Source organism: Gadus macrocephalus, chromosome 6, assembly GCF_031168955.1.
Source record: "Gadus macrocephalus chromosome 6, ASM3116895v1".
NCBI classification, from domain to species: Eukaryota; Metazoa; Chordata; class Actinopteri; order Gadiformes; family Gadidae; genus Gadus; species Gadus macrocephalus.
In genome coordinates, this window is record NC_082387.1 from 25719941 (window position 1) to 25746956 (window position 27016).

General features: G+C 47.2%; 3 protein-coding genes across 4 annotated transcripts in view; all 3 read left to right on the top strand.

Moving 5' to 3' along the window:
- The first annotated feature begins 1253 nt into the window (after positions 1-1253).
- Positions 1254-26500, top strand: LOC132458852 (protein asteroid homolog 1-like). 2 transcript variants are annotated; one of them, XM_060053190.1, is made up of 4 exons: positions 1254-3141; positions 3688-3895; positions 19101-19245; positions 26079-26500. In XM_060053190.1, the coding sequence occupies exons 1-4, from the start codon at positions 1888-1890 to the stop codon at positions 26449-26451; spliced, it is 1980 nt and encodes a 659-aa protein (XP_059909173.1). In that variant the 5' UTR covers positions 1254-1887; the 3' UTR covers positions 26452-26500. The 2 variants fall into 2 exon arrangements, with proteins under 2 accessions (XP_059909173.1, XP_059909172.1); XM_060053189.1 differs by lacking the exon at positions 3688-3895 and adding an exon at positions 18770-18977 and having other exon boundaries at positions 1271-3141; positions 26079-26490.
- Positions 15861-18748, top strand: LOC132458877 (protein asteroid homolog 1-like). The gene has a single exon (XM_060053245.1). The coding sequence runs from the start codon at positions 16916-16918 to the stop codon at positions 18188-18190; it is 1275 nt and encodes a 424-aa protein (XP_059909228.1). The 5' UTR covers positions 15861-16915; the 3' UTR covers positions 18191-18748.
- LOC132458860 (protein asteroid homolog 1-like) overlaps positions 22526-27016 on the top strand; it is a 46635-nt gene continuing 42144 nt past the window's right edge. The window contains exons 1-2 of the transcript XR_009525972.1: positions 22526-24729; positions 25267-25568. The gene's annotated coding sequence lies outside the window, so the exon portion shown is untranslated. The remainder of the gene's footprint in view (positions 24730-25266; positions 25569-27016) is intronic.

Consider the following 27016-nt stretch of genomic DNA (forward strand, 5'->3'; position numbering starts at 1 on the left):
CAAATTTTGTTGTGATGTCAAACAAACAAAGGATATTTCACTACCTTCATGTGATATGCGTCCAAGACAATGTACAATGCTTCACAGGTCTCCATTACAATCTCGCCAACACTAGACCTGCCAATCCTGTACTGGATGCTCAGTGACCTGAAAGACTCAGATAAGAAGGCAAAACAAATCTGTGTATAAATAATCCGATTTAATAACATATCATTCTGTTCAAAACCATTCCATTTAGGCCTAGCAGTCGCAGGGAATATGAGGATGACAATCTCTGTCTGGCACTGATGGCCCTTCTCATTTATGTGTCACTCTTTCTGATGAGAGGCAAAACTTTCCCCAGAAGGGAAAGTTGAAAGTCCTCCACGCTCCTCCTTAGACACTCACGGAACCCCTTCCCACCAGTCTCCTGCGTTGTATTGGGTCTTGTATGAGTGTTGGCAGTGTGGGTTGGGCTGCTTATGGAGGGGGTTGAGGCAATACTTTATTTGGAAAGTTTAATTCAATAGGCCTAGGTTGGTAAATATTCAAAGCGTTAAATTATGAATTTCCTAACATTTCCCATAGTTGCTGGGAAATGTTTTGGCGGTGATTATCTTCGGCACTCGGCCTACGGCCTCGTACCTACGACCAAATGACAGCCATGCTGATATTCAGTACTACAGCACTCCCTCTCGTGTGATAGTGCTTAAAGGGGACCTATTATGCTTTTTCGACTTTTATGACCTATAAACGTTGTTATAATGATTGTTAGTCATGTTTAACCATACTAAAGTGTCAAATAATGACGTACATGCATTTCGAAGTATTCCCTGCTGACAGTCTGGGGTGGCTGTGCAGAGCGCTTAACACTCGGGACAACGTTTGGGATTCACTTGTTCACATTTCCGGGAAATCATCTACGTAGAGGCACTCCTGCCGCGCAGGAGTGGTTAGGCGTGCCTAACCACATAGTTAGGTGCTACAGCCTACTACCGTTTTTTAAACCCAGTTCTCTTCACGGGCGTAGGCTACATATTTCACGAGCAAATAAGATAGCGTAAACTGTAAACTAGCCTATTGCTATAGCTTTTGGGATTATGTTCATGAAACATTACCAACAGCTCGGTATGTAGCACCGAGATGCAGAGCTCCCCTCTTCGTGCAACCAAAGAACGATGAAATGCAATGCTTCATAATGCCTAATGCTAGGTAGTCTGGATCCATTGTTATTGACGCTCTGTTGCTTGGCTGCGTTGTTGCTGCGTTGCTACGCGTTGCAAGTTAAATGAACAATACAAAGTAAAGAGCATCGCACCCTCGAATCTTGTAGTGTGGCCAGTCTTCTCCCGAGACGTAGCCTGATTTCGTGGTTCTGTGTGCCTGATTTCATCGCATAGTGTGACATGTTAAAAGCGTGGAGGAATATCTGAGAATTGTGTAGTCTGAACCAGCCATGAAGGAGCAGGGATCCTCTCTGGGTGAGTCCAGTCACCATAGAAGTTAGAACGTATCCAGTCACCATATATAGGTGAACTGAGTTTAGGAGTGTCCAGGGGCCCCTGAAGGGGTCCGGCCGTACCATGAAGAAGTCTGAACAACGGGATCCATTCCCTAATATAGGCCCACTGTGTAGGGCTACTGATACTGTACGCTCACACACATCAGTACAGTAGGCTATACGCTTTCGTCTGAATTGCTTCATGGGACCAGGATATGGGGTTGATGATGTGATATCTTTGATATGTCCAGAAGCGAAACTTATAGAAAACTGAGGAGCCACAACCAGTGCGGGTCTTTGCATGTGTTTGTGTGTGGGTGTGTTGGTGTATAAAGGAGCTGGAATCCTCTCTGGGTTAGTCCAGTCACCATAGACAGGTGAAGTTAGAGCTAGACCTGTCAGTCACCATGGGGGTGAAGGGCTTGTGCTCGCTGCTGGAGGACTACAGCCAGATCTACCAGGACATCCACTTCAGGGACAGCAAGCTACTAGTGGACGGCAATAACCTGGCCTACTGGCTGTATTTCACGTCCAACCTGGACCAGAACCACGGCGGGGAGTACCTGGCCTTCCAGGTCCAGGTCCAGGCTCTCTTCAAGGCTCTAGGTGACTGTGGGATCAAACCGTACGTGGTGATGGACGGAGGCTCGGGCGCCAGTGACATCAGGCTGGACACCAGGATGGACCGGGCCAGAGGGAAGGTCCGGAGGGCCCAGTGCGCCGCTCTGACGGGCAGGAGGAGGGACATCCTTCCCAACTTCATCTTGTCGGTGTTCGAACAGACGCTGAGCGATATGGAGGTATCACTGGTCAAGTGCTTCGGAGAGGCTGACGGCCAGCTGGCTGCCCTGGCCAAAGAGTGGTCCTGCCCGTTGCTGTCTGGAGACACTGACTTCTTCATCTTTGACCTTCCAGAGGGGGTTCTACCACTGCATCACTTCCAGTGGGACTCAGTTAAAACAAGTGGGGCCAGGAGGTACATCCCCTGCAGGCGATACACCACGTCCAGCTTCTGCACCTTCTTCAACATCGACCGCCAGCTGCTGCCCGTCTTCGCATCGTTGGCAGGGAACGACTACGTCAACCTCAAAGAAATAAACTGGGACCATAATGTTCTTGCAGGAAGACAGACAGAGTTGTCTCAGACCGCCCGCCTGGAGAGACTCCTGAGGTGGATGAGAGGCTTCCAGACGACAGAAGACACCTTGACAGCAGCAATGGATCTAATGCCCAACATGAGTCAACAGGCACGGACGCAGGTGCAGACGGGGGTGCAGAAGTCCATGCTGGAGTACCGGCTCCCCAGCTCCTCTCTGCGGGGGTTCTTCAGTGAGGGGACCGCACCGTCGCTGCCCGCTGAGATGTTGAGCTGCGTCCCCGACTGGGTCCGTGCGCCCCTGGCCAAAGGAGAGCTGGGGGCTGACATCCTGGACCTGTTGGTGCACAAGAGGAAGATATTGCCGACCCAGGTGGAGCGCAGCAACCTACAGAGCTCTAACCTCACCTCGCGGTCCATCCGGCGGGTGTTGTACGGGCTGCTGCTGGGCCAGGAGGGCGAGGTGGAGGAGCGGGACCGGGACGGTCTGGAGCTCGCCAGTGTCAAGGTGCGACCGCTGGTCCAAGGAGCCGCTCAGACGCTGAGGCTGGACTCTCTGCCCCGGGTAGGCCTACCGACTCATTCGATGGATGATGGATGGAAGATGGATGGACATTAGATGGACAATAGATGGAGCAAAGATGGATAATAGATTGATCATAGCAGCAACACCAGTCTAAATTCAATGAATACTTCAACTGAATACTACTATAATTTAGTTTCATTGACTGTTACATTTTATCAGGGGGGATTTGAATATAATTGTATTACGTTTTCAAGTGATATGCTTTAATTCCCTAGACAACTTTTTCCACCAAAATATGTGTCCCTCCCTCCATTGGAGCAGGCATGTGTATCTGATACCGTTGAAACCCCCCTTGAGATAGCTTGGCACACATCTAAACCTGGTTGACTGTCTTCCACATTGAGAGCATTTAAATTCTCCAAGCGGGAGGGTAGTAGGTCTATGCATGCTGCAAGTCTCATAAATCATTATGTATTATGTGCATTATGTAAATAACAGCATGTGTTGATCCTATAAAAGGAATTGTCTGAGGCAAACCCTCTACAAGTGGAGATCTTGGTGTGTGTGCTCAATTCCCACTTCCAGGCAGACCGCGCTGTGAGGCTGCAGGTGTGTCTGGAGACGCTAAGTGTGGAGGAAGAGGCGCTGGAGGGAGTTCCGGCTCACCTGCGCCTCCCAGTGGCTGTGACCCGCTACTGGCTGAGGAGGGCCAGCCCTGAGCCGACGCTCCTCAAAGCTCTGCTGATGGTCATGGTCCAAGGAGAAGTGAACCGACGGTCAGGAGGGACAACAGGTAGGTAGCACATGTGGTGCTCAGCAAAAAACTAAACAAACAAACACTCACCACCTGTGTGTGTGTGTGTGTGTGTGTGTGTGTGTGTGTGTGTGTGTGTGTGTGTGTGTGTGTGTGTGTGTGTGTGTGTGTGTGTGTGTGTGTGTGAGTAGGCTGGCAAGGGGATACCAACAACATCACTGAGCCTCCATATTTTGTTGTGGCTCACAGCTTCAACCAATGGCAGGCCAGCCTGAAGGACGCCTCCCAGCTAAACCTGCTACTCTGCAAGCCCCTCCCCAAACCCCACTTCGCCTGGTGAGACACCCAGACAGTACTGTTTCCATAGCAACACCATCACCCAGACAGCACTCTCCATCACCTGGCAAGAACTGTTTTCATAGTTACACAAGTCACCTAGCCAGTATACAATCATCTGGGCAGCCCTTGTTCTGTTACTATAGTAACACCCTGTCAAAAACACCTGTGCAGACAGTAAAACATTAAATAAAAACATTAAATAAGTAACTTAGCAAGATTGGGATATTTAACGGTGATAAAATAGACATTGTTACCGATATAGATTTGTGACAGAGAAGGTTGAGTGTTGGGTCAACAGAATGTAGTGGTAAGATAAGACAGTGCTTCATTAATCCCAGACGGGTTGGTCCAGGTTGTACCAGGGCAGGCTGGTGCACCGGCGGCAGAAGCAGCTCCAGGAGAGGGAGCCAGAGGACATCGTACAGGGCGACCAGTTCAGGAGACTGTACAGGAGGCTCCTGGGAGCAGTGACCCAGCCAGACCCCGGGGCCAACAGGAGAGCTGGGGGGCCTGAGGCCCAGCTGAGGGCCAGCATGGAGCACCTTCAGCTCAACACCCAGGATGATCAGGAGGAGGAGGAGGAGCTGGGCGGGGCTGAAGGCCTGGATCAGGGCTCTGATTGGCCGAGGGTGTCGGTTAGAACACGCTTCAGAACAAAAGACAGGAAGGACCGGTCCAGAAACCCAGAACTGGGGAGGAAGCAGGAGAGGGAGGGGTGGTTGTGAGCAGGAAGGGGCGGAGTTCCAGAGATGGGGGCAATAGGGGTTTTGCCCCTATTGATCTGTTAGATCAGGGGGTCAGGGTGTTTTTGCATCTCCTGAGCATTGCTATTCGATATTTAACTTCATGTGTGTGACTGCATTGGGAAGACCTTCAACTAATTAATGATATATCTTGCCAAAATACATTTCAACATAATCGAAAATGGTTTTGTAAGATGTGGAAGATTAGGAGTGTCCAGGGGCCGCTGAAGGGGTCCGGCTGTGCCATGAAGAAGTCTGACCGACGGGATCCATTCCCTATTATAGGCCTACTGTATAGGGCTACTGATACTGTACACTCACACACATCAATACAGTAGGCTGTACGCTGTCGTCTGCATTGCTTCATGGGACCAGGATAGTTTCGAGTTGATGATGTGATATCTTTGAAATTTCCAGAAGCTAAACTTGTTAAGCGCTAGTGCATGTTAGTTTGTATTTCACTTGTTGTGTAGAAATACTGACTGAACGATGGCTCTATGGAGGAATGCTGCTGACCGTCTCCTGAGCTACGCTACTCTACATCTTACTTTCATTTTCGATGTCGGGACATTCCTGGCGGGCGTCATTGTTGTAAAACTTGTAAAATGCGTGACCTACCCCTGAACACTTCAATGGGGCTGCATTGAACAGCTTTTTTTAATGTCGAAAGTCGACGGTCATTGGATAATGCTGCGATTATGTCCCTCCCACGGACGCTCAGCTTCTCTGGGGGAATAGAGTACTACAGTGTGACGTCAGGCTTCCATAGCAACCGATTTTTGGTTCTACACAAAACAAATTAACGAGGGGAAATCCCATGCCACACAAACGTTTTATAGAAAAGGAAAGATTTTTTAGGAAATTGATTTGCGAGTTTGCTATACCAATGATTGATTGATTGATTGATAGATTTCATTTATTTCAGACGTATCAAAATACAAATCAAACATCGCAAATAACACCAAACAAAATAAAAAGCATGACACTACAATAAACAAAAGCGATGTGCCAATTATTTCACTAAAGAAAAAAAAATAACATGCATTCAATTGATATGTCTGAAAAGGAGTAGGAAGAAGTGTAACACTTATTTAATCCTACCCCTTTTCCACAGTTCAATAATTAATATTTATTCAATATATACTTCCTGTATTCCTCATAATCTCTCTTTATACTATATTTGATATATTATTTCATATATATTATTATTATTTTTTATTTTTTATTTTCCTTCTTACTTCTGTCCCTCATCCCTGTACCTTTTGAAAATCATTGCTTTGAACCTTTTTTTAAACTGGATCATGTTTGGACATTGCTTTAGCTCCTTGCTCATCCCATTCCACAGTTTCACACCCCCAATTGAGATGCAATGACATTTTAAAGTCATGCGTACAGCCAGTGTCTTAAAGTTTAACAGTTCCCTCAAATTGTAACCCCCCTCTCTGTCAAAAAAAAGTTTTTGAATGTTACCTGGCAGCAGTTTATTTCTAGCTTTGAACATGATGCAAGTAATATTGAGAAATATTTCCGTTCTCGCAAATGTCTTCATAAAAACTTTTATAAAAACGCAAACTTTTCCTTCTAATACCCCAGGGGAATACATGAACACCATGAGATGTTTCAATTGGTAGTGATTTTCACCTCCTGAAATTGATTTATTTTCATTTTGGAAGAAACAACACGATGGAAGCAATTGAAAACGCCACCTCTTGTTCGGTTGTTTAGAACTGAAAATCCGGTTGAGGACAACGTGACATTTTCACTTTAGTAGGTACTCTATGGAGGAGTGGGTGGGTGGGCTGGAAGCTGGCCTTCTCCGTGATGATTCAAGGGTCTGCGAAAGACTGAGTTGACGTTTGATTGACAGCGATTTTGAACAGTCAAACGTCGCCGGAGCTCTCTTAAGTTCTCAGTCCGAACACGGATTTTGCAAGCGAGTCGAAGGACAAACTGCAGTGCAACCTATTTCTTGATATTTGCTTGGCGATATTGCTGGACAATTTTCATCGTACATTCCATACACTTATTCACACAATTCCTTGTTTCAGTTTAACAGAATTCACACATTTCTTTTTGGGAATTTCCCTCCATCTAATATCGTTTTGGTAGTGGATCATCACTTTGCTTCAGGGAGCCTCAGGTCTGAACTTCCAGTCCTGTATTCAGATCAGGACTTGCAGGGTGACAGGGGAAAGCTGTGTGATTTCTTGTTGTTCCTTAAAGAAATGGAGTTGGACAGTGCAACGCCTCAGCTTTACAAACTGTTCTCATTAATGGCAACAATTTGAAATACATCAGGTTTAGAAAGCACCTTCTCCTGTTTAAAGCGGCTGAAGACCTACACCTGTAACACATTGGCCAAGGCCGTTCAAGCAGTCTAGCTCTGCTGGCCATTGAGAGGACAATGGCACAGTCACTACAAAAGACAGAGGGTATGACAGGGTCACGGCGCATTTCTGTGAAAAGGAACAGAGAGCAGAGTTTACGTATAAATAATTTGCAATTTGTATGATGTATGCCGAAAATGAGCTTCCCCTCATTGAAAGACCAGCAGGCGCCACTGGTATAAAACTATTCATACAGCCTCTCAACCACAATGGGTGACAGTGTGGCCATTGACTTTAATGATATGTTATGCAAAAATACAGTGGCAGATTTAGAGGTTTTTTCCTGAGGTGGCAAAGGGGTGGCCTGAGGTTCCAGGCGGGGGGCCATAAATAGTATTCAAAACTTAAAATTCCGGACTTCGCCAAATGTGTTTTGTTCTCTACACTAGCTTACACGTGGTGGGAGGCACATCAGAGATGTAGCTGCCTTTTTGGATGTCTGGGTCTTCATTTGTGAATTGTGGACCGTTTCTCTGTGTGATCACGATCTACAGTCTGTGTAGTCCGTACTTACATTCTCAAAAAGCAATTCTAAGGGGGTTTGCTCCCCCATAGAAAATGTTGAAAAAAAGACCCCTCAAATTACGTCTACTAGTGAGTTTTGTGGGAATGTGGACACATTTAGTCCTACAAAATAAGCCATCAATAGATTTAGGTTATCTTGATAGAAACATAATTCTAATGCAGGTTTATTGCAATGATAACCATGACTGTAAATGTCAAACCACTTCCCTCTGATTCAATAAAGACTCAGTCAAGTACCTTCTTGGTCAACATATTCTTTTTTGGATTTATTGCAATACAACATACAACAATTTAAAATGTAAAATAATCTAATCATAATCTATGTACCCCTTCACCTCACACACACATACTCTAGGCTACTCGTTCACTCACTCACTCACTCACTCACAGAGTTGTGGACATGAAAGTACCGTCATAAATGTCCTATTAGCAAACAACCTCAAATAACCATATTTAAAATGGCTCAAAATAACTTTCTAGTAAGTTTAAATTAATAAAAAAATGCATTTGATCAGACACCAGGACTGCTATTAAAGGACAAATCCGGTGTAAAATGGATCTGGGATACGTTTAGGATGATAACGAGTTGGGATGTTCGTTTGGGAGCAAAAAGGCGCATGTATACGCATTCTTACGCATGCCTGTTTTTAGCCATTCTACCAAAACGCTATAAACTTGAAACGATGGGGGCACGTGTTATGGTAAAAACGAAATAGTTATTTTAAACCACTTAAAGTCTTAGAAGTAGCCCGACACTTCTTTGGTAGCATAATAAGGGTCTTAACATATAAAACGAGGCATTGATAACTAAGAACCCACCCATCCCAGCTCCAACACCCGGCTCCTCCTCGCTGAGTTTCGAGGTGTCCCTGAGCAAGACACATCCCCCTCTCTGCTCCTGACGAGCTGGCTGTCGCCCTGCGTGGTTGACTCGGCCGTCAGTGTGTGTATGTGTGTAGGAACGGTTGTAAGTCCCTTTGAATAAAAGAGTCAGCAAAATCCCCTAAAAGAAAAAGGAAATGTATCCAACTCCTGAAGACTGAGGTGGCTGGGATGAGTGACCTCATGACGTTGTGGGGATCATAACATACCTCCAGGTGCTCTGTAGAAGGCATGTATAGGTGGTCTATGTGGTCAGTCTATGCATCGTAACCTGTAGACAGACATTCTCTCTCTGGACTGATGACTAATGAGGGTTAAAGGTTCAACCATTTAAACCGGTTGTGGAATGATATCACTGACTATTGGTTTCCAAGGCATCCCTCATCATTAGGGATGGGAATTGATAAGAATTTCACGATTCCGATTCCGATTCCGATTCTGCTTATCGATCCGATTCCTTATCGATTCTCTTATCGATTCTCATTGGGTGAGAAAATAAGTATAAATGTGTTTGTTTGCATTGAATCTCTTTAATATCTGATCAAAAGTGCTTCTAGCATTAGGAAATTGTACATTTTCAAATCAATTGGTCTAGACGAAAAAATATGTTTGGCTTTTCAAGCCCAAATGCCTTACGTGCCATAAAACTAAAAACACAGACTGAAAACAGCCAAGTAAGAGCTTGTGCCTTTTGGAATGCTAACAGTGCTCATTTGCATTCAACTTGTAACAAAATTAAACTGACATAAACAAAATGAAGCATTGATTAGACAGAGATTTATTAGATGGGCCTACCTGATAAACCGTTGGAACACACAAGACCGGAAACCATAGCAATGCCGGTAAACAAACCCTGAGAAGCCCAATCCCTATGAGAGCTCCCCACGCTACGGCCATCCGGAGACGACAGAGCTGTTGGCCGTGATATTATATATACAATTATAATATATCATATACTATTATATATAGAGCTCCGGGAGTCGCAAACTGCAACAATAACTTTCTACTCCATGCCGCAGTTCACCCCGGACTTCACTGCACTGAGTTTGACGGCTGAACGCTGATTGGCTGTTACGTTTAACATGTCACTCAGTTATCACGCTGTTGAACGCTGATTGGCTGTCATCACGACAAAAACTTGTCGCCGGTTTTCTCCCGCGAAAGATTCACACTTATACGCGTCTCTACGTTCACTTTGTATGGGATCTTGTCGCCCCGTCGTGTTTGGTGTGAACGCACAATGCGATTCTTCCTCGGCGGCGACATGTTTGCTGCGTTCTGAACCAAATCAAAGCAGCGTGTGTGTGACGTCACGACGCATTTGCCGCGACCGGAACCGATAAGCGGAATCGTTAAGCAGGCTTGCTAATGATTCCAAGGAATCGGTTGACTCGGAACCGGTTCTGAACAAGAACCGGTTCTCGATTCCCATCCCTACTCATCATCATCATCATCATCAACAGTACCCTCGTCTGGATCAAGGCTTGACCCGGCAGCTACGTCCGTTGATGCTACGCTAGGTGAAACGCTACGCTAATTGTTGATAGTCTTACCGAGGCACGGAGCGGACAGGAGCCATCGCCGGTCACCTGCGGCGTGGGGCGGTGGGCTCTAGCGCGGCGATCAGCGGACGGTTCCTGTGGCGTGGGGCGGTGGGCTCTAGCGCGGCGATCAGCGGACGGTTCCTGTGGCGTGGGGCGGTGGGCTCTAGCGCGGCGATCAGCGGACGGTTCCTGTGGCGTGGGACGGTGGGCTCTAGCGCGGCGATCAGCGGACGGTTCCTGTGGCGTGGGGCGTGGGGCGGTGGGCTCTAGCGCGGCGATCAGCGGACGGTTCCTGTGGCGTGGGGCGGTGGGCTCTAGCGCGGCGATCAGCGGACGGTTCCTGTGGCGTGGGGCGGTGGGCTCTAGCGCGGCGATCAGCGGACGGTTCCTGTGGCGTGGGGCGGTGGGCTCTAGCGCGGCGATCAGCGGACGGTTCCTGTGGCCGTGTGTTCGCTAGAGGAAGGGTCCGGCCGAAGGTTTTACTCCCTAGTTTTAGTCATGTGGTAGAAAACTCTAAATATACGAGTGGGTCGAGTGTCGTGGTGCGTTCTGAGGTGCGTAGGCAGAGGGAGGCCCTGGAGGGCCCCGGGGCAGTCGTGACGTGCTGTGTTTTGTACTGCTGTGTCATGATGGGCGTCTCTTCTCTTTTGAAATAAAACTCATCAACACCACTTGTGTCCTCACCAGTTTTTGGAACGTTACTTTAAAAAAGTAATTTGTTATAGTTACTCACTACTTATTCCAAAAAGTAACTGAGTTAGTAACTGAATTACTCTATAATAAAAGTAACTAGTTACCAGGGAAAGTAACTATTTGCGTTACTGTAAAAATTAGGATTTTTCGTAGCAGTTTTCACTTGGCCTTAATGTGTTAAATGGTTGAACTGACCATTCAAGGCCCTGATGTACTTCCAACTGAATTTTACTTTGCTTAGTTGCAAAGGCTGTGGAACATCTGCCGAATACTACAGAAAATGCCAGCTTATCTCGTAGTTAACCTGCCCGGTCTTCTCACTTAGCAGTTTGTGTTTGGAACCAGGGGTGCATTCGGATTACGCTCTTTATTCAATCAATTCATAGTAACGCACCGCATTTACAGACTGAATATAACGGCGTTACCTAACGCCATTCTTCTAAACAGCGTTATTACAAGCACTGGTCCTAATGTGTCTGCTGCCCATTAACCACAGAGACAGAGCATCAGACAGACAGAGAGACAGACAGACCACCCGAAAGACCAAAAGATAGACAGATGCTCTTAAAGACGATGAACCCATAAGACAGTCAGGTAGACTTCAGACAGACAGATGCATATTAGGACAGACGATCAGACAGGCTGAGGGGCAGTCGGGTAGACCGTCAGACAGACAGATGCACTTTATAAAACATTAACACCATAAAACAGTCTGGTAGTCCATCGGACAGACAGATGCACATGAAGACAGACCATCAGACAAACTTCTTTAGATTTTACAATTTATTTTAGAAACCAAAGAAAAACTGGGAATGAATATTTCTGTGCTTTTCTTTCCATTATCAGCTGCCGATCACTACCATCTAAAATTGTTGTGAATATTATTTGCACACCTTTTTCATTCATAACAACTAAGGCAGTAACACCATTTAATAAACATGTCATCTGGACCTTAGCATCAATTCCGAATGTCACAAAATCTGAACTTGTTCAAGTTGAAGTTCTTTAGTTAAAAATATGTTAAATTCAGTTCAAAGTTCAAAGAAAAATTAACTTGTCCAATGAACTAGTTCACACACAACACTGCCTGGAGAACAACTAGATTGAACTGAAGGGAAAGACAGACAGAGAGAAAGAGGGGGAGACTGATAGAGACAGACAGACAGACGGAGAGACTGAGAGAGACAGAAAGACAGAGTAAGAGGGGGAGACTGAGAGAGACAGACAGGCAGAGAGAAAGAGGGGGAGACTGAAAGAAACAGAGTGAAAGAGGAGGAGACTGAGAGACAGAAAGGCAGAGTAAGAAGGGAAGACTGAGAGAGACGGACAGAGAGAAAGAGGGGGAGACTGAGAGAGACAGCCAGACAAAGAGAAAGAGGGGGAGACTGAAAGAGACAAACAGACAAGAGAGAAAGAGGGGGAGACTGAGAGACAGAAAGGCAGAGTAAGAGGGGGAGACTGAGAGAGACGGGAACTATGGAGAGACGATGGCTGTTAAAACAAGGTCCATTGGGGTGATGGAGATGTCGCAACTCTCTCTCTAAATGGCTCTGGGTATACCGTAAAGGGAATGATGGTATGACACCAAAGCCAGAGTTGTGGTTTAGAGAAAGACAATTATAACTTTCAGCAGGGGACGGCATAGTTTCAAGAACCTTGTTGAGGGTCCTACCAAAGTGCATGTCTTATGAAACCACACATTTAGAGAATGTATGAGAATAGCAACAAAATTTAGAAAACTTACAGGCAGCTTTGGCCAGGAAAGCTACATCTTTACTTGCTGTAATCTTCTAAAACCCATGTAAGACAAGAATGGAACAAACCGTTGGCTGTTACAGACCATTTGTACGCCAAAAATCAGTCATTGCCTAGTGTAGGCTAGTTTGTAATTCACCTATTGTGTAGAAATCCTGACCGAACGATGGCTCTATGGAGGAATGCTGCTGCCCAACCCTGAGCTATGCCACGCTACATTTCACATATTTCACGTTGGGTCGTTCCTGGCGGGCGTCATTGCTGTAAAACTTGTCAAAAGCGTGACCTACCCTGAACAGTCATTATACGATTAGTAAGGGCTGGTGTAGGCTAGTTATAATTAGCCTATTGTGTAGGAATACCGACAGATCGATGACTCTATGGAGGAATGCTGCTCCCTCTAAAACTTGTCAAATGCGTGACCTACCCTGAACAGTCATTAAACGTTGGCGTATTGATCTTTTCATACAGCGTCTCAACCACAATGCGTGACTGAGTGGCCTATGACTATTTGATGATATGTCTTGCCAAAATACATTTCAACATAATATGAAAGTTATTTCTTAGATGTAAATTAATGAAATGACTATTTACAGTCACAATCTGATTTTCAAAGGGTTTGGGAATGGGTAGTCTCGCAAAGCCAACCACCAAACTACAGCAAGTAGAATGGTCTGGAACCACGCTATTTAGAGCCGTCAATCGGGGGGGAAACAGGGCTGGCCTGTTTTTATTTCTTTAAACCAATCACAATCGTCTAGGGCGGGGCTAAGCCCGGGAAGCAGCAGCGGTGACCTTGAGGGGGAGCACAATACGGGAAAGCCAGCAACAGGAAGGGGAGGAGTAGCGGTGTAATCTGACTCTAGCGCTATAGACGCTGTCCATTTCCGTTCAGCCAGACTAGGGAATGGGTAAAGTTTGTGTGTTGGGGGGGGGGCATGCTCTGAGCTTAGGAGTGTCCAGGGTCCCCTGAAGGGGTCCGGCCATGCCATGAAGAAGTCTGACCGACGGGATTCATTCCCTAGTATAGGCCCACTGTATAGGACTACTGATACTGTACACTCACACACATCAGTACAGTAGGCTACACGCTTTCTGCTGCATTGCTTCATGGGACAAGGAAATGGGGTTGATGATGTGATACCATTGAAATGTCCAGAAGCGAAACTTATAGAGAACTGAGGAGCCACTCCCAGTGCATGTGTTTTTGTGCTATAATAAAAGTAACTAGTTACCAGGGAAAGTAACTATTTGCGTTACTGTAAAAATTAGGATTTTTCGTAGCAGTTTTCACTTGGCCTTAACGTGTTAAATGGTTGAACTGACCATTCAAGGCCCTGATGTACTTCCAACTGAATTTTACTTTGCTTAGTTGCAAAGGCTGTGGAACATCTGCCGAATACTACAGAAAATGCCAGCTTATCTCGTAGTTAACCTGCCCGGTCTTCTCACTTAGCAGTTTGTGTTTGGAACCAGGGGTGCATTCGGATTACGCTCTTTATTCAATCAATTCATAGTAACGCACCGCATTTACAGACTGAATATAACGGCGTTACCTAACGCCATTCTTCTAAACAGCGTTATTACAAGCACTGGTCCTAATGTGTCTGCTGCCCATTAACCACAGAGACAGAGCATCAGACAGACAGAGAGACAGACAGACCACCCGAAAGACCAAAAGATAGACAGATGCTCTTAAAGACGATGAACCCATAAGACAGTCAGGTAGACTTCAGACAGACAGATGCATATTAGGACAGACGATCAGACAGGCTGAGGGGCAGTCGGGTAGACCGTCAGACAGACAGATGCACTTTATAAAACATTAACACCATAAAACAGTCTGGTAGTCCATCGGACAGACAGATGCACATGAAGACAGACCATCAGACAAACTTCTTTAGATTTTACAATTTATTTTAGAAACCAAAGAAAAACTGGGAATGAATATTTCTGTGCTTTTCTTTCCATTATCAGCTGCCGATCACTACCATCTAAAATTGTTGTGAATATTATTTGCACACCTTTTTCATTCATAACAACTAAGGCAGTAACACCATTTAATAAACATGTCATCTGGACCTTAGCATCAATTCCGAATGTCACAAAATCTGAACATGTTCAAGTTGAAGTTCTTTAGTTAAAAATATGTTAAATTCAGTTCAAAGTTCAAAGAAAAATTAACTTGTCCAATGAACTAGTTCACACACAACACTGCCTGGAGAACAACTAGATTGAACTGAAGGGAAAGACAGACAGAGAGAAAGAGGGGAAGACTGATAGAGACAGACAGACAGACGGAGAGACTGAGAGAGACAGAAAGACAGAGTAAGAGGGGGAGACTGAGAGAGACAGACAGGCAGAGAGAAAGAGGGGGAGACTGAAAGAAACAGAGTGAAAGAGGAGGAGACTGAGAGACAGAAAGGCAGAGTAAGAAGGGAAGACTGAGAGAGACGGACAGAGAGAAAGAGGGGGAGACTGAGAGAGACAGCCAGACAAAGAGAAAGAGGGGGAGACTGAAAGAGACAAACAGACAAGAGAGAAAGAGGGGGAGACTGAGAGACAGAAAGGCAGAGTAAGAGGGGGAGACTGAGAGAGACGGGAACTATGGAGAGACGATGGCTGTTAAAACAAGGTCCATTGGGGTGATGGAGATGTCGCAACTCTCTCTCTAAATGGCTCTGGGTATACCGTAAAGGGAATGATGGTATGACACCAAAGCCAGAGTTGTGGTTTAGAGAAAGACAATTATAACTTTCAGCAGGGGACGGCATAGTTTCAAGAACCTTGTTGAGGGTCCTGCCAAAGTGCATGTCTTATGAAACCACACATTGAGAGAATGTATGAGAATAGCAACAAAATTTAGAAAACTTACAGGCAGCTTTGGCCAGGAAAGCTACATCTTTACTTGCTGTAATCTTCTAAAACCCATGTAAGACAAGAATGGAACAAACCGTTGGCTGTTACAGACCATTTGTACGCCAAAAATCAGTCATTGCCTAGTGTAGGCTAGTTTGTAATTCACCTATTGTGTAGAAATCCTGACCGAACGATGGCTCTATGGAGGAATGCTGCTGCCCAACCCTGAGCTATGCCACGCTACATTTCACATATTTCACGTTGGGACGTTCCTGGCGGGCGTCATTGCTGTAAAACTTGTCAAAAGCGTGACCTACCCTGAACAGTCATTATACGATTAGTAAGGGCTGGTGTAGGCTAGTTATAATTAGCCTATTGTGTAGGAATACCGACAGATCGATGACTCTATGGAGGAATGCTGCTCCCTCTAAAACTTGTCAAATGCGTGACCTACCCTGAACAGTCATTAAACGTTGGCGTATTGATCTTTTCATACAGCGTCTCAACCACAATGCGTGACTGAGTGGCCTATGACTATTTGATGATATGTCTTGCCAAAATACATTTCAACATAATATGAAAGTTATTTCTTAGATGTAAATTAATGAAATGACTATTTACAGTCACAATCTGATTTTCAAAGGGTTTGGGAATGGGTAGTCTCGCAAAGCCAACCACCAAACTACAGCAAGTAGAATGGTCTGGAACCACGCTATTTAGAGCCGTCAATCGGGGGGGAAACAGGGCTGGCCTGTTTTTATTTCTTTAAACCAATCACAATCGTCTAGGGCGGGGCTAAGCCCGGGAAGCAGCAGCGGTGACCTTGAGGGGGAGCACAATACGGGAAAGCCAGCAACAGGAAGGGGAGGAGTAGCGGTGTAATCTGACTCTAGCGCTATAGACGCTGTCCATTTCCGTTCAGCCAGACTAGGGAATGGGTAAAGTTTGTGTGTTGGGGGGGGGGCATGCTCTGAGCTTAGGAGTGTCCAGGGTCCCCTGAAGGGGTCCGGCCATGCCATGAAGAAGTCTGACCGACGGGATTCATTCCCTAGTATAGGCCCACTGTATAGGACTACTGATACTGTACACTCACACACATCAGTACAGTAGGCTACACGCTTTCTGCTGCATTGCTTCATGGGACAAGGAAATGGGGTTGATGATGTGATACCATTGAAATGTCCAGAAGCGAAACTTATAGAGAACTGAGGAGCCACTCCCAGTGCATGTGTTTGTGTGCGTGTGTGTTGGTGTATAAAAGAGATGGAATCCTCTCTGTGTTAGTCCAGTCACCATCGATAGGTGAAGTTAGAACTTGACCAATCAGTCACCATGGGGGTGACGGGCTTGTCGTGGCTGCTGGAGGATCTAAACCAAAGAAAAAAACAGATCTACAAGGACTACCCCTTCAGGGACAGCAAGCTAGTGGTGGACGGCAGCAACCTGGCCTACCATCTCTACTTTAGGTTTTTCTTGGACCTGAGCCACGGTGGGGAGTACCTGGCCTTCCGAGCTCTGGTCCAGGATTTCTTCACGAATCTGCACAACTGTGGAATCAAACCTTACGTGGTGATGGATGGAGGCTCGAGCAAAAGCGACAATAAATTAAAGAATATCCTGGAAAGGAACAGAGAATTTCTGCGGAGGGCCCATGAAATCGCTCTGATGGGCAAGAGGGAGGACATCCTTCCCCCCTTTACCCTGTCAGTGTTCGAACAGACGCTGAACGAATTGAAGGTGCCGCTGGTCAGGTGCTTCGGAGAGACCGACGGCCAGCTGGCTGCCCTGGCCAGAGAGTGGTGCTGCCCGGTGCTGTCCACAGACACTGACTTCTGCATCTACAACCTTCCAGAGGGGGTTCTACCACTGAAACACTTCCGTTGGGATGGGGTGGAAATGGATTTGGGCGGTTGTTTCATCCCCTGCAAGCGATACACCACGTTCAGCTTCTGCACCTTCTTCAACATCGACCCCCAGCTCCTGCCCGTCTTTGCCTCGTTGGCCGAGAACGACGATGTCAACCTCAGAGAAATTAAATGGATCCAATTCCTTCCAGCGGACCACCCTGGGCACCGCCTGGAGGGGCTCCTGAGCTGGCTCGGAGCCAGGACAGACCAGACGACAGAAGACACCTTGACAGCAGCGATGGCACTCATACCCGACATGAGTCAACAGGCTAAGACGGAGGCTCAGACAGAGGTGCAGAAGTCCATGCTGGAGTACCGGCTCCCCAGCTCCTCTCTGCGGGGGTTCTTCAGCGAGGGAACCATTCCGCCGCTGCCCACTGAGATGCTGAGCTGCGTCCCCGACTGGGTCCGGGCGCCCCTGGCCAGAGGAGAGCTGAGCGGTGACGTGTTGAACGTGCTGGTCGATAGGAGGATGATTGTGGGGATCCAGGCGGAGCTCAGTGACCTACAGAGCTCCAACCTCACCTCGCAGCCCATCCGGCAGGTGCTGTACGGGCTGCTGCTGGGCCTGGGGCAAGGCGCGGTGAGGGAAGTGGACCGGGTCGAACTGGAGGTACAACCGTTGGTCCAAGGAGCCGCTCAGCAGCTGACACTGGCCACTCTGCCCCAGGTAAGTCTACCGTCTCCTTTAGCCAGTTAACAAATAGGATAATAGATGGACAAAATAGGGATAATAAATGGAGGAGAGAGGTATAAAAGATGGACATCAGGCGGCCAGCATAGGCCTAGTCAGCTCCAAACCAAAAAACGGGCAGAGCTAGGGCTAGGCTAAACCAAGACATTCACAAACATGAAGATATGTTAATTAGCGTTAGGGATAAATACCCCCATATTGTCAACAACTATCTTTCGTGTTCAATCAACACAGTTCATTCCAACCCCTCACTTTAACTGATGATATCAAAACAGATTCAGGGATAAGAGACAGCAGCCCTTGAAAGGAGATACAAACCCCCTGAACACATCTTCAAACAAGGCTTTGAGGTTTTTCATTATGGGAAAGGCTGCTGGCTTCCCTGCAAGACAGACGTTAGAACCAGACTAGCAGGCTCCCTAAACACCCATTCAATTCTGTTTCAATAAGCAGAGGACAGGTGTGTCCCATCAACGTTCAATCAGGTAGGACTGTCAGACAATGACAATAGGAGTGTTCAACCTATAGAGGGAGCCATCGAATGCAAAGCAATCTAAAAACATGTTGTTTGCTACCACTTCCCAGGCAGACCCCACTGTGAGGCTGCAGGTGTATCTGGAGACGCTGGGCGTGGAGGAAGAGACGCTGGAGGGAGTTCCGGCTCACCTGCGCCTCCCAGTGGCTGTGACCTGCTACTGGCTGAGGAGGGCCAGCCCTGAGCCGACGCTCCTCAAAGCTCTGCTGATGGTCATGGTCCAAGGAGAACTGACCCGACTGACAGGAGGGGCAACAGGTAGGTAGCACATATGGTGCTTAGCAAAAAAACGAAACAAACAAACACTCAGCACCCGTGTGTGTATGTGCGTGTGCGTCTGTGTGTTTGTGTGTGGTTGTGTGTGTGTGTGTGTGTGTGTAGGCTGGCAGGGGGTCACCAGCCACAACCCTCAGCCTCTGGACGGTGTCGTTGCTCACAGCTTCAACCAATGGCAGGCCTGCCTGAAGGACGCCTCCCAGCTCAACCTGCTGCTCTGCAAGCCCCTCCCTGAACCCCACTACGCCTGGTGAGACACCCAGACAGTACTGTCTCCATAGCAACACCATCACCTGGACAGTACTGCTTCCATAGCAACACCATCACCTGGACAGTACTGCTTCGATAGCAACACCATCACCCAGACAGTACTGATGCGATAGTAACACCATCAGTCAGTACTGTTTGCATAGCAAAACCATTACTAGCCATTACTGTTTCCATAGTGAGACCATCATATAAAATCAGAAGTAACTTTAAATAGCAGGAAAACATCACAAGATTGATATTTTTACAGTGAAATACTGAGAAATGTTAACGTATAAATATTTGTGACGGATTAAGTTGAGGCTGGGGTCAACAGAATGTAGTTTTAAGATAAGATAAGTGCTTCATTAATCCCAGACGGGTTGGTCCAGGTTGCACCAGGGCAGGCTGGTGCACCGGTGGCAGAAGCAGCTCCAGGAGAGGGTGCCGGAGGAGATACTTCATGACCCCCGGTTCAGGAGACTGTACAGGAGGCTCCTGGGAGCAGTGACCCAGCCAGACCCCGGGGCCAACAGGAGAGCTGGGGGGCCTGAGGCCCAGCTGAGGGCCAGCATGGAGCACCTTCACCTCAACACCCAGGATGAGGAGGAAGAGGAGGAGGAGGAGGAGCTGGGCGGGGCTGCAGGCCTGGATCAGGGCTCGGATGGGCCTTGGGTGGAGGTTAAAAGCAGGAGGAGGAAGCAGTAGAGGGAGGGGTGGGAGTGAGCAGGGGGGGGCTGATGGGGCACAGTGTTGGGGTATCGCGTTACAGTCATATATTATATTAAGCAGCAACAGTTATAAACCCGGTTCATCATATCATTTTGGTTTTGCATCTTCAATAAGAACCTAGGAAGGAATAAAAAGGAGAGTTGAGAACAGTATAAGATTAGAATAAGATGTTGCTTCACAATATTAAGCTTGGATTTTTTGATTAATATCGATCTTAAATTGATCTGCTGATCGTTCTTTCAATGCAACATATACATATATATATACTGTACAGACATATATATGTATGCATATATATGTATGTATACATATAAATATATATGCGCATATGAATATACATAAATACATATACCACACATATATATATATACACATAATATTTTTACTATTCACTTATTTAATGCAATTCATGATATAAATCAATAAACTCAGAACATGTCAGCAGCTTGTCCGCTCTTTCCTCCGTGTTGTCCTAAAGTCTCCACCACGGTTTCCTGAGCTGCATGAGGAGGCTCCAATCGCTCAGAGAAAGGAGTACAGATGTTCTCCTCCCCGCCGACGCAGGGAGGAGAACCAAACCATTGGCTCAAACAGGCAGGAGCAATCTGACTAATCAAAGATTACAATGACAAAAACATCTGAGGGTACCTTAATCAAACACAAACAAAGAACACACCATTGGGAAGCTTAATGTTCGATTCATTCAAAATAACTAAAGTGAAGTCACTCTCCAGGACATTTTGAGGCAGACCAGTAAGTCAAGACCAAAAAGGGCGAGAGAGCAGCTGCTATTCCCACCATCTTTGTGCATTGTCCTGCGGTCAAACACAGGAGGGAAACTCGACCTCCACTGTCCAGGAGTCCAGAGCCCAGAGCAAAAAACAATAGCCTTCAAGGGACAGGAAGATGGAGAGAGAGAATCTATTCGCCAAAATACCAAACCCATTTTCCACAGTTCGCCTTGCTCTCGGTAATCCGTCATTGAAAATTCGCTGTCCATCATCTAGGTTTCTGTGGGGTTAGGCTTGATAAGGTCGGAACCGAGAGGGGAGGCTTCATCGCCAGCAAACATATAGGGCATGATTAAATAAGTATCGGGAAGTGGCTCAGGGCGGGGAAAATGTAACACGTCTCTGTCCATGGCACTGCGGAGATCAGTGTGTCCAAACAGACTTGCATCCGACATTCGGCCCTGAGTGCCAATGGCAAAGATGAGTTTGTAGTTGGCATCTACAACTGTCATAAGCACAATGGAGAACCTGCCTTTATAATTATTAAACAAACTTCCTGAGTTAGCATGGGGGCTGAATATAGATGTGTTTCCCATCAATGGCACCTAATCAATGAGGAAATAGGCATTTCGCTTTAAATCCTCTTGCCATCTCTCGCTATTCCGACTCAGTTGTGGGTGTCGGAAACATAAACAATACAGAAATAGTTGATTCGTTCGGAAATATTTGTAGCCAGAGGCAAATATCATTTATTACTTTATTTACTTGTGACAAATACCCAATAGAGGTATTTATGACAAATATTTTAGATTGCAGTACTGGCTTAATACATCATAATGGTAATAACTGCATTGCTCCGCAATGCTCATGGAAATTATGCCACAAATTTTGTTGTGATGTCAAACAAACAAAGGATATTTCACTACCTTCATGTGATATGCGTCCAAGACAATGTACAATGCTTCACAGGTCTCCATTACAATCTCGCCAACACTAGACCTGCCAATCCTGTACTGGATGCTCAGTGACCTGAAAGACTCAGATAAGAAGGCAAAACAAATCTGTGTATAAATAATCCGATTTAATAACATATCATTCTGTTCAAAACCATTCCATTTAGGCCTAGCAGTCGCAGGGAATATGAGGATGACAATCTCTGTCTGGCACTGATGGCCCTTCTCATTTATGTGTCACTCTTTCTGATGAGAGGCAAAACTTTCCCCAGAAGGGAAAGTTGAAAGTCCTCCACGCTCCTCCTTAGACACTCACGGAACCCCTTCCCACCAGTCTCCTGCGTTGTATTGGGTCTTGTATGAGTGTTGGCAGTGTGGGTTGGGCTGCTTATGGAGGGGGTTGAGGCAATACTTTATTTGGAAAGTTTAATTCAATAGGCCTAGGTTGGTAAATATTCAAAGCGTTAAATTATGAATTTCCTAACATTTCCCATAGTTGCTGGGAAATGTTTTGGCGGTGATTATCTTCGGCACTCGGCCTACGGCCTCGTACCTACGACCAAATGACAGCCATGCTGATATTCAGTACTACAGCACTCCCTCTCGTGTGATAGTGCTTAAAGGGGACCTATTATGCTTTTTCGACTTTTATGACCTATAAACGTTGTTATAATGATTGTTAGTCATGTTTAACCATACTAAAGTGTCAAATAATGACGTACATGCATTTCGAAGTATTCCCTGCTGACAGTCTGGGGTGGCTGTGCAGAGCGCTTAACACTCGGGACAACGTTTGGGATTCACTGGTTCACATTTCCGGGAAATCATCTACGTAGAGGCACTCCTGCCGCGCAGGAGTGGTTAGGCGTGCCTAACCACATAGTTAGGTGCTACAGCCTACTACCGTTTTTTAAACCCAGTTCTCTTCACGGGCGTAGGCTACATATTTCACGAGCAAATAAGATAGCGTAAACTGTAAACTAGCCTATTGCTATAGCTTTTGGGATTATGTTCATGAAACATTACCAACAGCTCGGTATGTAGCACCGAGATGCAGAGCTCCCCTCTTCGTGCAACCAAAGAACGATGAAATGCAATGCTTCATAATGCCTAATGCTAGGTACTCTGGATCCATTGTTATTGACGCTCTGTTGCTTGGCTGCGTTGTTGCTGCGTTGCTACGCGTTGCAAGTTAAATGAACAATACAAAGTAAAGAGCATCGCACCCTCGAATCTTGTAGTGTGGCCAGTCTTCTCCCGAGACGTAGCCTGATTTCGTGGTTCTGTGTGCCTGATTTCATCGCATAGTGTGACATGTTAAAAGCGTGGAGGAATATCTGAGAATTGTGTAGTCTGAACCAGCCATGAAGGAGCAGGGATCCTCTCTGGGTGAGTCCAGTCACCATAGAAGTTAGAACGTATCCAGTCACCATATATAGGTGAACTGAGTTTAGGAGTGTCCAGGGGCCCCTGAAGGGGTCCGGCCGTACCATGAAGAAGTCTGAACAACGGGATCCATTCCCTAATATAGGCCCACTGTGTAGGGCTACTGATACTGTACGCTCACACACATCAGTACAGTAGGCTATACGCTTTCGTCTGAATTGCTTCATGGGACCAGGATATGGGGTTGATGATGTGATATCTTTGATATGTCCAGAAGCGAAACTTATAGAAAACTGAGGAGCCACAACCAGTGCGGGTCTTTGCATGTGTTTGTGTGTTTTGGTGTGTTGGTGTATAAAGGAGCTGGAATCCTCTCTGGGTTAGTCCAGTCACCATAGACAGGTGAAGTTAGAGCTAGACCTGTCAGTCACCATGGGGGTGAAGGGCTTGTGCTCGCTGCTGGAGGACTACAGCCAGATCTACCAGGACATCCACTTCAGGGACAGCAAGCTACTAGTGGACGGCAATAACCTGGCCTACTGGCTGTATTTCACGTCCAACCTGGACCAGAACCACGGCGGGGAGTACCTGGCCTTCCAGGTCCAGGTCCAGGCTCTCTTCAAGGCTCTAGGTGACTGTGGGATCAAACCGTACGTGGTGATGGACGGAGGCTCGGGCGCCAGTGACATCAGGCTGGACACCAGGATGGACCGGGCCAGAGGGAAGGTCCGGAGGGCCCAGTGCGCCGCTCTGACGGGCAGGAGGAGGGACATCCTTCCCAACTTCATCTTGTCGGTGTTCGAACAGACGCTGAGCGATATGGAGGTATCACTGGTCAAGTGCTTCGGAGAGGCTGACGGCCAGCTGGCTGCCCTGGCCAAAGAGTGGTCCTGCCCGTTGCTGTCTGGAGACACTGACTTCTTCATCTTTGACCTTCCAGAGGGGGTTCTACCACTGCATCACTTCCAGTGGGACTCAGTTAAAACAAGTGGGGCCAGGAGGTACATCCCCTGCAGGCGATACACCACGTCCAGCTTCTGCACCTTCTTCAACATCGACCGCCAGCTGCTGCCCGTCTTCGCATCGTTGGCAGGGAACGACTACGTCAACCTCAAAGAAATAAACTGGGACCATAATGTTCTTGCAGGAAGACAGACAGAGTTGTCTCAGACCGCCCGCCTGGAGAGACTCCTGAGGTGGATGAGAGGCTTCCAGACGACAGAAGACACCTTGACAGCAGCAATGGATCTAATGCCCAACATGAGTCAACAGGCACGGACGCAGGTGCAGACGGGGGTGCAGAAGTCCATGCTGGAGTACCGGCTCCCCAGCTCCTCTCTGCGGGGGTTCTTCAGTGAGGGGACCGCACCGTCGCTGCCCGCTGAGATGTTGAGCTGCGTCCCCGACTGGGTCCGTGCGCCCCTGGCCAAAGGAGAGCTGGGGGCTGACATCCTGGACCTGTTGGTGCACAAGAGGAAGATATTGCCGACCCAGGTGGAGCGCAGCAACCTACAGAGCTCTAACCTCACCTCGCGGTCCATCCGGCGGGTGTTGTACGGGCTGCTGCTGGGCCAGGAGGGCGAGGTGGAGGAGCGGGACCGGGACGGTCTGGAGCTCGCCAGTGTCAAGGTGCGACCGCTGGTCCAAGGAGCCGCTCAGACGCTGAGGCTGGACTCTCTGCCCCGGGTAGGCCTACCGACTCATTCGATGGATGATGGATGGAAGATGGATGGACATTAGATGGACAATAGATGGAGCAAAGATGGATAATAGATTGATCATAGCAGCAACACCAGTCTAAATTCAATGAATACTTCAACTGAATACTACTATAATTTAGTTTCATTGACTGTTACATTTTATCAGGGGGGATTTGAATATAATTGTATTACGTTTTCAAGTGATATGCTTTAATTCCCTAGACAACTTTTTCCACCAAAATATGTGTCCCTCCCTCCATTGGAGCAGGCATGTGTATCTGAGACCGTTGAAACCCCCCTTGAGATAGCTTGGCACACATCTAAACCTGGTTGACTGTCTTCCACATTTAAATTCTCCAAGCGGGAGGGTAGTAGGTCTATGCATGCTGCAAGTCTCATAAATCATTATGTATTATGTGCATTATGTAAATAACAGCATGTGTTGATCCTATAAAAGGAATTGTCTGAGGCAAACCCTCTACAAGTGGAGATCTTGGTGTGTGTGCTCAATTCCCACTTCCAGGCAGACCGCGCTGTGAGGCTGCAGGTGTGTCTGGAGACGCTAAGTGTGGAGGAAGAGGCGCTGGAGGGAGTTCCGGCTCACCTGCGCCTCCCAGTGGCTGTGACCCGCTACTGGCTGAGGAGGGCCAGCCCTGAGCCGACGCTCCTCAAAGCTCTGCTGATGGTCATGGTCCAAGGAGAAGTGAACCGACGGTCAGGAGGGACAACAGGTAGGTAGCACATGTGGTGCTCAGCAAAAAACTAAACAAACAAACACTCACCACCTGTGTGTGTGTGTGTGTGTGTGTGTGTGTGTGTGTGTGTGTGTGAGTAGGCTGGCAAGGGGATACCAACAACATCACTGAGCCTCCATATTTTGTTGTGGCTCACAGCTTCAACCAATGGCAGGCCAGCCTGAAGGACGCCTCCCAGCTAAACCTGCTACTCTGCAAGCCCCTCCCCAAACCCCACTTCGCCTGGTGAGACACCCAGACAGTACTGTTTCCATAGCAACACCATCACCCAGACAGCACTCTCCATCACCTGGCAAGAACTGTTTTCATAGTTACACAAGTCACCTAGCCAGTATACAATCATCTGGGCAGCCCTTGTTCTGTTACTATAGTAACACCCTGTCAAAAACACCTGTGCAGACAGTAAAACATTAAATAAAAACATTAAATAAGTAACTTAGCAAGATTGGGATATTTAACGGTGATAAAATAGACATTGTTACCGATATAGATTTGTGACAGAGAAGGTTGAGTGTTGGGTCAACAGAATGTAGTTTTAAGATAAGACAGTGCTTCATTAATCCCAGACGGGTTGGTCCAGGTTGTACCAGGGCAGGCTGGTGCACCGGCGGCAGAAGCAGCTCCAGGAGAGGGAGCCAGAGGACATCGTACAGGGCGACCAGTTCAGGAGACTGTACAGGAGGCTCCTGGGAGCAGTGACCCAGCCAGACCCCGGGGCCAACAGGAGAGCTGGGGAGCCTGAGGCCCAGCTGAGGGCCAGCATGGAGCACCTTCAGCTCAACACCCAGGATGATCAGGAGGAGGAGGAGGAGCTGGGCGGGGCTGAAGGCCTGGATCAGGGCTCTGATTGGCCGAGGGTGTCGGTTAGAACACGCTTCAGAACAAAAGACAGGAAGGACCGGTCCAGAAACCCAGAACTGGGGAGGAAGCAGGAGAGGGAGGGGTGGTTGTGAGCAGGAAGGGGCGGAGTTCCAGAGATGGGGGCAATAGGGGTTTTGCCCCTATTGATCTGTTAGATCAGGGGGTCAGGGTGTTTTTGCATCTCCTGAGCATTGCTATTCGATATTTCACTTTCATTTTGTGAAGTCTGAACATTCCTGGTGGCCGTCATTGTTGGATAACTTGTCAAACACGTGAGGAACTCTGCTCTACCCTGAAACCGTTGGCGTATGAATCTATTTTATAAAGCCTCTTATCAACAATGTGTGACTGCATTGGGAAGACCTTCAACTAATTAATGATATATCTTGCCAAAATACATTTCAACATAATCGAAAATGGTTTTGTAAGATGTGGAAGATTAGGAGTGTCCAGGGGCCCCTAAAGGGGTCCGGCTGTGCCATGAAGAAGTCTGACCGACGGGATCCATTCCCTATTATAGGCCTACTGTATAGGGCTACTGATACTGTACACTCACACACATCAATACAGTAGGCTGTACGCTGTCGTCTGCATTGCTTCATGGGACCAGGATAGTTTCGAGTTGATGATGTGATATCTTTGAAATTTCCAGAAGCT

Bases quoted from the DNA above. Each gene is read 5' to 3' on its own strand.
- LOC132458877 (XM_060053245.1), top strand. From the start codon at position 16,916: ATGGGGGTGACGGGCTTGTCGTGGCTGCTGGAGGATCTAAACCAAAGA.
- LOC132458852 (XM_060053190.1), top strand. From the start codon at position 1,888: ATGGGGGTGAAGGGCTTGTGCTCGCTGCTGGAGGACTACAGCCAGATC. The intron at 3,896-19,100 runs GTAGGTAGCACA...GTGTGTGTGTAG, and splicing joins ACGGTCAGGAGGGACAACAG to GCTGGCAGGGGGTCACCAGC. The intron at 19,246-26,078 runs GTGAGACACCCA...GGGTTGGTCCAG, and splicing joins CCTGAACCCCACTACGCCTG to GTTGTACCAGGGCAGGCTGG.